Source organism: Cimex lectularius, unplaced genomic scaffold (genome assembly GCF_000648675.2).
Source record: "Cimex lectularius strain Harlan isolate CLEC.00 unplaced genomic scaffold, Clec_2.1 scaffold69, whole genome shotgun sequence".
NCBI lineage: Eukaryota > Metazoa > Arthropoda > Insecta > Hemiptera > Cimicidae > Cimex > Cimex lectularius.
Window position 1 is genome coordinate 589,580 of NW_019392630.1, and position 12,480 is coordinate 602,059.

A 12,480-nucleotide genomic window follows, 5' to 3' on the forward strand; every position below is an offset into this window, starting at 1 on the left:
CTTCTTCGTTCCCGGCTATCCCTATGTGGCCGGGAACCCATGCCAACACGACCTTCTTCCCAACTGCATCGATCCCTTTTAACTGTTCTTTTATCTTGTTTATTAAGGGGTCCACGGAGGCTCTTCTCCTGAGCTTCTGGACCGCACTGAGCGAATCGGTACATAACAAAAAAGAGTTGTCGTTTTTATTTTTTATCATGCTCAGTGCGAGGGATATGGCGTTTAGTTCCGCCGTGTACACACTTGCGGCAGGAGGGAGCGATAATTGTTTAAATTCTCCCTCCGTGTACACGGCACACCCCACGCCCTCTGCCGTTTTGGACCCGTCTGTAAAGACGGGTGTCGCATGTCTATATTCATCTTTTAGGGCTTCAAACATTGCTTTATATATATACTCGGGTGTTTCGTTTTTCTTTAATTTGGCCATATCCCACCGTACGAGGAAAGCGGGGAGTAACCAGGGGGACGTTTTGGGAAGCTTTTCTGCGTCCACCCGGTTCAGCTCTACTCCCCACGCCGCTGGTACGAATAAAGTTTACGTATTTTTAATCGCTTGGAGGTGATATAAAATTAAATATTTTTATGGACTACCTACAACTATACTTTAACCATGTCCGTCATCGTTGTTCTTATACAGTGGGGACTAAATCCTGATAAGGACTTTTAGTTGAGAAAATGCTTCAATTTCAAATTTTCACCTACGCAAAACAGAAAATGTAATTTAAAAAAAAGGTGGTTTTGCAAATATTAAAACGAGCATTTAATATAATGACATTAAATATAATGATACAAATTAATAATAGAGTAGTGCTCATTAGGAACAAGTTATTCGATCGTAAGGTATCTATAACACTGAGGGACATGCATCCCAGTAGAAAAAAAAAGAAAACGAATCAATAACGAAATGAAACAATACGATTTTTATTATGCAACAGACTACGTTTCTTGAGCTCATAAAAAAAATTGACTCTAATTTCCGGAGAAAGTTTAGTTTAACACAGGGACGATGATAAATAAATTACCGGACGCCATGCCAAATTGGAACACCTGACGACAAACGATAACATTTTTGAGAAAAAAACACACATTAAAACCAACTCTTAAGGTGAAAGTTTGTTGACAAGAAATTGAAAATTTTTACGCGAAAGTGAAAGTAGGGTACATCTGCCCCACTCGCTGATATGTCCTAGAGTACACACTATCAGAGTGATCATCTTGAACTCACCGAAGAACAGTTTTATCTGTCTCCATAATGTGTTCGACAAAGTCATGTAACGATATTTGCAAAGGTTTTTCCGAAGGTCGTGTGTTCAACCCGATGACATAATGAAATATCCAAGAACCAAAGAAATAAAATTTATGAAAATTGCACAATTCAGTTTATCACATATTCTTTCTTATCGCTGTCTTAGCCCATTATGATTAACGCGCAGTTTTTTTTTATTTTTAAGTAAACAAAAAGTTTGAAACCGTGTTAATTTATATTTATATTGTTTTGTTTATTTACATTTTTAAGTCATTAAAATAAGTTCACGGTGACTGCTTGAATGAACTAATGCCCTTTGGAGGATCATTTTACGGTTCATTTGTAGTCGTGAAGGTTTCTACGAAAAGGCCCTAAATAGTTAACTTTGTCATATTGTGCAACACATACAGATTGTACATATAAGTATACGCTAGGACAAGTCTCAAGCAGAGTGTAAAGGTGATGTGTTGTGATTTTGAAAGGTTAAACTTTTCCAAAGATTGCTCCATTTTCAATTGTTGACATGTGGTTTGGTAACATAAGGGAAGCTCGTGTAGAAAAGGGGTGACTTCTGTCGTATGTGGTGGTAAGTGCATTCTCATTAAGGGTATACTGAAGTAAAATTGCCTACAACAGCGGAGCGAGTATTGACCCTTGAGGCACACCTGCAATCACTTCCTTCATTTCAGAAGTCTCCGATTCCTGTTTTTCTGCGAAAAATCTCTCCTGAGACGATTGTACAATAAGATAATAAGCCTAATAAGCCATACAGTTTTAATTTGTATAATAGCCACTCATGCCATACATTGTCGAAAGCCTGAGAAACATCTAAAAACACTCCAGTCGCGTTTCTGCCCGAGAACGTCATCTGTAACTTTGAAGATGATGCAGTAGAATGATGGTCTGGAAAGACAAATAGATGTCTGGTAAGATGTTCGAAGATAAGTCTTTTGTGAATTAATTTATCGAATAATTTATAAGGAAAGCCTAATAAACTAATAAGTCGAATAGATGATGGGAAGCTTAATTTTTTATGAGACTTTGGGATCATTTTAATGTAAGCAAGTTTCCGTTATATGGGAAAATGTGTGCTTAATCAACATTGCATTAAATAAAGAAGTCACAAGGATCGTTTTGTGGTAAGTTCTTGAAGAACTTCAGCTGTTATAAAACGATTACCAGGTAATTTTTTTAGGAAGCTGTCCAATTTCTTGGCTACTTGTTTTGGAAAAAATGGTCGATGTGGCGATCTAAAGGAATAAGTGTCGTAAGTTAATTAGATATGTATTTATTGTGGGCAACATCATGCGGTAAGAATATTTGTTCCGCAAATGTTTTGTACTTTTCTTTGTCAGAAACAATCGAAATTTCATTATTCCTGAGAGGAGCTGAGCCAACGATATGACAAAGATAAGTTTAGAACTGCGCGAGAGGTTTCCATCCTCCCTGTTGACAAACTTTTTAAAGGTGTTTCGTATGATTGTTGTTTAAATAATTGTATTTCTTTTGTGATCACAATTAAATTTCTAAAATACTTCTCCCTTTTAACATACATCCTTCCCTAAGAAATTATCTCTAAACAATATCGAACCTGATATGCATGTTGAACTTCTAACATTTTGCTGAAGATGCACATTTCATTTGACTTAAGAATTCTCAAGGAAATAGGTTTGTTGTCACTAAATCAAAATTATAGGCTAATTTGAATATGCATGCCGACTCGTGATTTCATGCGAAGGTCATGACAGGTAATAATAAAGGAGAAAAAATGAAATAAATGAACAACTCGTATAAACAAGAAATGAAAGGAATAAATGCAATCTTAGGACAAAAAATGAATCATTTTGTCATTTCAGTCGTTAGTTGTAGTCTCCAATTGAAACAGCACACAACAAACCACACATGTACATATCTGATTAAAATTATCTGTAACAAAACTTCACCCGATCAGAAAGAAGTTTTTTCAGGTGTTTTGTTGTTCAGTTTAGTTTTTCAGGTGGCGAGTGATGTAATTCATAGTTACATATTATGTTACGGAATATAAACAACATTCTGTAAACACTGTATTCACACGCAATTTAAATCGTTAGGAGAAATCTTAAAATTGATATAAGTATAAAAATAAAAAATCAGTAATTTTAAGTGTATCAAAAGCTCGAGCCAAGCTTGACAATTATAGAATAGATTAGTTGTAAATTGTGTTAAAAAGAAAAGTTTGTCCTTTGTCATAAAAAATACAATTAGATGTAGATGTAATATTTGGGGTATGTAATATACTGCATCCTTTTAAGAGCTATTTTATGCCCGTTGTGTACTTTTAGCACACCGCTAAGTCCTAGTTTATTAAGAAAGGCCCGGCTTCAGTGGGTGAATTTCTTTTACAGTTACGTTGTACGTCCCAAAACACTTCCTCCTATGAGCAAATTAGGCGGCACAATTTGTTAGTAGATGTGTTAGTGTCTTCTCTGCATCTTTGCAGAATCTTCACGTGCCGAGCTGTTATACCAATCCTCTTCAGATGCTCAGCTTCCTTTATGCATTCTGTTGTTTCTTTCCCTCTAAAATTTTCTAAAAGTTTAGTTTCGTTTATGTCCAATGAGTGACTGCCCACTGTCTCCTCATTTTCATTTTTCCCTTTTGTCTAATGTACTCATTAATACAGTGAATCCCTATGCCACAAAAGGGCTCAGGACCTATCACCGGTAATGCAGCCCCTTTCCTTACAATTGCATGGACTTCAGCCTGGAAGATATTTTCCCATGGGTTCTGAGTATCTGGTTCCAGATCGAACACTCCTGCCCTGAACCTTCCTCCTTTGTAGCTCCAATTTTGTTCCTGTTCATGTCATCTCTCGCGACCATGAGTATCGGATGTTCCTTCATTAGGGTACTATCACTTCTCTATTTAAGATTTAGCCCTATTGGAGGTTTCTCTTTAATAACGTTGATAATAGTTTTCTGTACCGTCCTCATTATCATATGGTGGAGGGGGATTAATCCCAGTATTTTCTCCATACCAACTGTGGGGCATGTTCTCATCGCTCCAATTATGCAAACGCATGCAAGTCTCTGTATTTTTGTGCCTTCTCTCTGGAGAGAAGAATAGTTCTCACCATCGTGGTGAACATCCATTACTCTTCTGACACCATTAATGTTCGTGTCGCTTTCTTAACACTAGCACGAATTTATTTTTTCAAGTACCATACCAATGTATTACGTACAACTATAATAAATACAAGATTTTTTGCCTTTTATTTATATAATTAGCAAATAATCTGTAGGTATGACAAGTTATCTTTTTTTTAATGCTGTTCAGTTGTTTATTTGCTGTACAAATATGGCATAAACGTAATCTCCAATGGAGCAATAAAGGTTACGCTTCTGAGATACGTGTGGAAGGAAATTTTTACTGTCACAATAAGGAAACAACCGTTGGTAACAACAGTCAAACAAAGGAGAACAATTTAATTAAAAGTAATTGATTCAAAAATTAGGAAAGATAAGGAGCTATGGAGATACGGAAAATATGGCGGAAATAAAGCAATATAAATGTCGCGCAGTAGGCATGGGTACAGGGGCAAAAATAGTAAAGTATCTTCTCCTGGCTACGATAATAAAAAAACTGAGCCAAGATAAAATATTTAAATACAATAACTGGTATTCATCAATAACAATAGATATGGTTTGTTGATTTGTCGGACTATGCTTTGGGGTGGAAGGAATCTCCATCTGAACATTTTTTTCCGGCTGACATTTTTCAGCGACGGCAAACCGATAACGTCTGGCAGATATGGAAAAATGGATATGAGCAAGGGTTGTGGGCGAGGGTGGTGTGACGTCGCCTTGGCGTCAACGTCGCCACGGAGACGAAGCAAATCGAAAACACATGCCAGGGCTGCAAAAGGCGAGTGTGGCCCTGCAGGTCACCAACCTTTATGGACATGGGGGGAAACAGCATTAAACAGCAAATACGACTACGACTTCCTAAGTCCGAAAAAACCCAACACGATAAGTTTCCTAAACTGTCACGTTGCTCGAATGGCTGAACGTCGATTGTGTAATTTCAATTAAAACCAATGTGACTAGACGCTGAATCATCGGCCCTTCAATCCAAAAGTTGAGGACGGTTATTGCAAACATTCATTGAACGAAAAACGTCAACTACAAAAATTTGCCTTGAAGCACAAGATAAAAAAATCACCTACCTTGCAAATCATGTGATTTTACATATTCAAGTCCAACTCTTTCTCCCAAGATTTATTGATTAATGTAATGAAATCCATACAAAAGTTATTCAAATACAATGAACCCAAATCTTCTAAAATTCCTAAACAGGTGTAAGACCGAAGCAAAATTAATGAGATGTAATAAAAGCATCATTCAATATCCCAGTATACGTATATTTTCAGTTAGTCATATTTTACACCTGTCATAGTTAAACGAAATATTTACGTACACGTTAGAAATTTCGTCAGAACCTTGACTAAAATACCCCTTGAAATCAGGTCTTTTAAAAGACTGTAAAACACTGCGCATTCTTTCTAATGACGTATGAATGAAAGCCGAAACGGTACGAAAATAACCTTTTAAAGTTTCATGGTATTACACTTATAAATTTATCTAGTTTTTGACGCTTAATTCCCCCACCCTTACTTGGGTACATTACAAAACCAAATCCCTATTCGAAAGATGGTTATGTGAATTTGAAATCAACGGGAAAAAATTTACGTCAGAATAACAATGTTTATTCTTATACCACGTTAAAAGCCAAAATAGTGTTAGTTTCAACCAAAAATTTAGTTTAAATTATCCTATGCCACTGCACTCCATAATTTCATCCGGTAAACTGGCCAACATTAAATTCTCAACAAATAAATTTTACAAATTTAAAAAAAAAGGAATCTCGTTTTCTAAGGGTTCTAAGTGTTTAATGCTTCTATGTGAGTTTTCTGAGTTTTTGTGAACTTTGCCAGACATAGGAAACTCATGGTTAAAGTTAATTGTTCGTCAAAATTGACACATTGCTGCAGTTAGAGAGTAGAACACAGAGGGGTTATACACCGATCTCTGGCATCTGAGAAAATACCTCCACAACATAGGTATATTCATTGATGAAACCATTTGTCAGTTATGAAGGAGTAGTGTGAAAATACTATTAATCATATTACCTTAGAATCCGAACGTATCAGTGATTAACGTTAAACTGAGCTAAGTTGTGACCTAGCTTACCAGAAGGGTTAGGAAACGTCCGCTCTACAGGTTCTCATTATTATCATCATCATCAATCCTGCAGTTCATGCGGAGCTGTGTTTATTACTTGAGAACTATTAAGTTAAGAGAAAAGTTTATCTTAACCATAATGAAACGCATTCAGATCCCAAATAAATACTTTATACAATAAAAAATAAGATTTATTGAACTGATCTACACTGATCCGTATATTCTCCCTGATTTATATTTCACTCGTACTCCTTTCAACTTATGGGTAAAACAAACCATCAAAAATAGACGAACCAACTGATCGGTTTCGATCATTTCAACAAGCGTTCATCCACTCCCAGATCAAAAAAACCTACCAACTTTACGTTTTGTACCACTGGCTGTTTGCCCAGTCCTATGTGAATACTAGGCCTGTATTCACATAGGACTGGGCAAACGGCCAGTGGTTCAAATCGTAAAGTTGGAAGATTTTTTGTTTAGAATTGCTAAACGGAAAATCTTAAAATTCTGCTCACAGATATCGATCCTGAATGAATTTAACACTTAAATAATAAAACAAAAATGGGCGTGTTAATTTTAATAAATATAATTTTTGGCTGAGATTAGAACTCTAGGTTAACGGTTGAACAGACATGCCATAATTATTAACATACCAATTCGTGTTTTATTTACATTTACATATCTAATGAAAACAAATCGAACCTTTTAAACAAATATTTCCATAAATGAAAAACCCTGACCAAATACGAATTTTGTCAACAAAACGTTTGTACTGGCAACCTAAAGACGACTTCTATGGTACGTTCTTTATACACAATAATTTAAAATATACTTGCTCTGTTGATTCACGTAAAGGGTAAAAGCAAACCTCTCTCTACAAAATAAGTTCATCAACCTTTACAAAACGGCGAAACAAAGAACAAATATGAAATGTCTTTTTCGACCGGTTGGCGCTAAACAAAGGAGCAAAGATTATTACAATACAATCAATTCGTTTGCAATCGTACGGTCGCAATTCGTTCCATTCTTGCTCAATTTTTTTATCGTTTTGAATTATGCAACTTTAATTAATGTATCCAAAGAGGAACCACTCCAATATAGGAAAAATCCACAAACAATTAGACGCGTAGGTATCGGAAACTAACCAAGGCGGATGTATTATTACAACACTCACTACTACAAAACGAAAAAATCAATACACTACAAATATTCCAGTGAAAAAAAAGATTAATCAATTTTGTATACTTGCAGTAGTTCATGATATACGGTTGGGCCGTTTTTCGTCAGCCAGGACGCCAAATTTTGCTAAGAATAACGACAAAAGCTGACGTAATCACAACAACTGGAAGGATTTCGCACTCACCTGTTATCGTTCTGAGTACCAATAATGTACCAATTAAAATAAGGCAGATCGTTAATAAAGATTTCTTATCGCGATAAGATCGATTTTTGTTCTAGACTTGTTTAAACTCTAAATGAATTTATTTACTCTATCAATAAGACGTTTCAGATTCAAGCACATAACGGGTCCAAACTTAAACACAAGAGAAAATCACATGGACCATATGCGCAGTATTATTAGGATATTCTGGCTTTCCCTGTAAACAAATTCTTGCTTGTTAAAAACTGTATCAAGGAAATCAATTCTGGTCAAATATAAAACTGAACATAATTAACACGGAATATTCTTATTGTCCATAGTTTGTTTTATTATGTACTACCGACAGTTTTGTGTACCTAATATATGTTGAAAGTGAATGTATTTAATGGCGTGAATGTACTGTGTTAGAGGACTGATGGCGAGTATTCCAACCAACCCAATTACGTAAAACGTATGTAAAACGGAAAGAATGAGTGAGAGTTGGATCTAAGAACTGTTTGCATTGAAGATGACCTGACCTGTTAACAGCACCCGGAGCCAAACCTCAGTTGATGGACGGGTAAGACTGAGGTCTAACTCTCACTCCCAAGGTGGGTGATTTTCGAGGCCTTCCGCTAATTTATAGTAAATTACAAAAGATGAAATTGCTAGCGGACTTCTCCCAGTCCACTAGCAAATTCAGCTTTTGTAATTTATTATAAATTACTTATAATGTGGGGAGAGAGTATCTCGGACTAATTGCCTTCCTGGTCTGGCTGAAGAGAGCGCTAGTGAGGAGAGGAGAACAGGTGTTTTTGGACTGTTTTTTAGTGAGTTTGGCGGTAGACATGTAAGACGAACGACGCATACTGTATATCTTGTTAATAAAGTGTTTATTTGGCAAGTAGTGCGTACCAATTAGTTACTCCCCCACAAAATTTGGGGGCCGCGATAATTAGGGGCAGCAACTTTGTGTACGCGTGAAAAAATGCCTAAAACCAAGAGGACCACATGTGGCGGCGGAAAGGACGTTCTACTTTCCAAGGAAGTATTCGAAGGGGAAACCGAGGAAGACCTGGACCCGGTAACTCCGAGGAACATCGACCAAAACGAAGACACGTACGATGATATGACCAACACACGATACACCCAAAAGGTTAGTACTTCCACGATCACTTTCAGGGACGTCGAAGAGTCGTTGGACACGTTTTCAGGAGACGATGAATCGAAAAACGTGACCCAATGGATTCAGGAATTGGAAGATATGGCGAACCTATGCATGTGGGATGATATTCAGAAAGTTATCTATGCCAGAAGGTTACTGAAAGGATCAGCTAAACTGTACATAAAATATACGAACGATGCACAGACCTGGAAAAACTTTAAAAAGTCCTTATTGGACGAATTTTCACCTAAATTGGACTCGAAGAAGGTTCACGAAATGTTAGCTTCTAGACGCCCTAGACATGACGAATCCCTGAATCAATATTTATATAAAATGTTGGACATTGCGAAGCAGGGAAACGTCGAATTGAATGTGTTTTCGAATACATTATCGAAAACCTAGACGACAGCCCTATGCAAAAAACTATCCTGTGGGGCGCAACGACCATCCAGGAATTCAAACAAAAGCTGAGTATGTTTGAAAATTTAAGAAAGGCAACGGCAAAGTACATACAAAGAGGACGATCGGGTCGAAACGGTGATCGACCAAAATCACATCTCCCAATGACTAAAATTTACTACAATTGTGGAGCAAAGAACCACGAATCTCGGGCCTGCCCAGACAAGGGAAAAGGCCCAAAATGTTTTAAATGCAACAATTTTGGGCACAAAGGAAAAGACTGTACAACTCATTCAGAAAGAGGCCCATTAAATCCTATGACGTTAACAGTTACTTCACCAAACGATAGTTTACGGAAATACCAACATGGCAGTTCGGGTAGCATTAGGAAACGAGACGGTCATGGCTGTACTAGACACTGGATCAGACTTAAATCTGATTAAGTCATCGAGTGCGTATAACTTACCAACATGTTCGACAAATGCCACAACTCTACGAGGATTTGGAAGTGAAAAGGTAAAGACCCTTGGAACAACTTTAAGCACAATTCGCATCGAGAATGATCAGTACGATGTTATTTTCCATATAGTCGATGACCACATAATGAACCACCCAATGCTTTTAGGAAAACCATTTATTTCCAATGTTGCCTTCCACGTAAAAGGGGGACAGATCGTGGACATCAAGAAAAACAAAGAAGACGATGAATTCCAAATCTATTGCATAAATCACGACGTGGTCATGGATTTAGATGTCGGTCTTCCGAAATTCAGTAGCATGGTTTGAAAAGAACAATACCGTGAGATGTCGACAAAAACTACAGATGTGAACCTAAGACTGGTACCGACAGATGATATCCCGGTTAGTCATAGACCACGACGATTGGCTCCGGTAGAGAGAGAAACTGAGGAAAAGCAAGTCAGGGAATGGCAAGGTAGAATTATACAACACTCGACATCCGACTATTGTAGTCCAGTAGTACTGGTAAAAAAGAAAAATGGGGAAGTACGTTTGTGTGTAGATTACAGGAGGGAAAATAATGATTATGATTATGATCGTACAAAAGATAGTGATAGACACAGGAAAGAATATGATTCTGATATACATCGTAGAAGGAATAGAGATAGACGAAGAAAAGACAAAAGTGATTCTGATGGTTCTCTCAACAGAAAAGTAAGAAGAAGAAATGATAGTGTTTCTGTTGCATCAGTCGGCAGAAAGAGAAAGAAGTCGCGTGAAAGGGATTCTTATAATTACCAAAGACGAAGGAGAATACCTGATACTTCTGTGGAAAGACACAGAAAGAAGACGGACAGGAAGAGAACTTTGAAAACACGAAACGAATCCCCTGAAAAAAAAATCAAAAAGAGAAAATGGCCATGATTCTCAAAAACAAGACATATCACAGGCAAAAAATCTTAAGGAGGAACTCAAAGAACTTAAGGATAAAGAAAACCGTGCTTTTCTTCAGAAGGGCCCTTTGTACTATACATTTCAAGCGATGATGACCCATTCGAGGCGAATGGTTACCCAGGATGGCCGAATTGTGGGGAGAGAGTATCTCGGACTAATTGCCTTCCTGGTGTGGCTGAAGAGAGCGCTAGTGAGGAGAGGAGAACAGGTGTTTTTGGACTGTTTTTTTAGTGAGTTTGGCGGTAGACGTGTAAGACGAACGACGCATACTGTATATCTTGTTAATAAAGTGTTTATTTAGCAAGTAGTGCAAACCAATTAGTTATTCCCCCACAAATATAACTTATAAATTTGATGTACATACATACTAACAGGGATAGTTCGTACTGTCCATAGTTTTCTGAAATGGCCGAATAAAACAGAACTTTTCAACTGGAGTGATGACCATGCAAGACGACACTGCTCTCCATGTTTCATCGTGGAGAAGAAACAATAATAAATCATTGGCACAGACTGCTAAATAATTCCAAAGTCGACATATGAAATAAAACACAGGACATCTTCTTCATTAAAAGACAACCAACACATCAAGAACTAGCCATAGACAATGACAATCCACAGAACGGACAATTAGGAATACTACTGGTCAGAAGACTTTCGAAGCACACGCTGAGGCAATAGTTAATGAATAACGTTAACAGTTCAATTGTTTGCTAAATAGAAATTCACACTGACCTTAACTGTGTGTCAGAAGACCCGTACGAATTTATACAGCCCCAATGGTGAGGAGTTTTACCAGTAACACTAATATAAATGAGTAGTCCATACAAGTTTAATGGTCATAATTGACCAAATTAACTATTTCAATTAATTATTCTTTTTATTATTTCTTTCACTTCAACCAAGAACTTAGATAAAAATAATAATTCAAAACAGTAGCATGAAGTGCACAATAATGTTATGACGTTTACCACTGATGTACCCATCAGTACAGGTACACACTGATATGCAAACTGCACCAATGGGACCAACGAGCTCTATATTAATGATAAGATCAAAGATATCAGTGAAGATTTTTCCCTCTTTCCTAATTTATAGTCTCCCTTTAACGCTTAACTTTCGTCTAATGTGCCGATTTGTGCGAAAGGATTTCCTGTAAGATTTTCGTTTCTTTTATGAGATAGAGAATTTTTGGGATTTGAATATGCAAGGCTCAACAACGGCTTTCCCAAATGCCGAGGATAACCTTTTCCTAGCTTATTGCATAGTAGATACATTTGTGGATAGTGACATTTTTTAAGGTGATATTTATCTAGTGCAGGTCTCCGTTACGAAAAAAGATAAATTGAAATAAGCATAAAATGGAGAATATTGCAACCATGCCTTAAAATGGAATGAACCTTACGGTATTTTATCAATTTTTCCCGACAGAAAACATCTTTTTACGACATTTTAAAGTACAATTGAGTGAGAAGATGCGGAAATGATGTTGCGAAGGCTCCAAAAAGTGATCACTATTGAAGTCATTTACTCGCAGACTAGCCAACACCACCAACTTTAATTTATAAATATGTCAACATTGTACATAAACTTTAAATAATTATGTTAACAAAAATGTGGTTTTCGTCAAAGCCTAATTATTTTCCTGGTATATACTTTTAATAATAAAACATACTAG

At 36.8% G+C, this 12,480-nt stretch overlaps 1 protein-coding gene across 6 annotated transcripts in view; it reads right to left on the reverse strand.

Annotated features, from left to right (window-relative positions):
- The window catches only part of LOC106670390 (dual 3',5'-cyclic-AMP and -GMP phosphodiesterase 11), an 82,677-nt gene that overhangs the window by 57,867 nt on the left and 12,330 nt on the right, over positions 1–12,480 (reverse strand). For 2 of the 6 annotated variants that reach the window (XM_014400680.1, XM_014400679.1), the window contains exon 1: positions 7,715–7,739. The exons of the other annotated variants lie outside the window; for them this stretch is intronic. In XM_014400680.1, coding sequence (XP_014256166.1) covers positions 7,715–7,724 — 10 coding nt within the window. In that variant the 5' untranslated portion in view covers positions 7,725–7,739. Of the gene's footprint in view, positions 1–7,714; positions 7,740–12,480 lie in introns of those variants that run through there. 6 annotated transcript variants of the gene reach the window in all.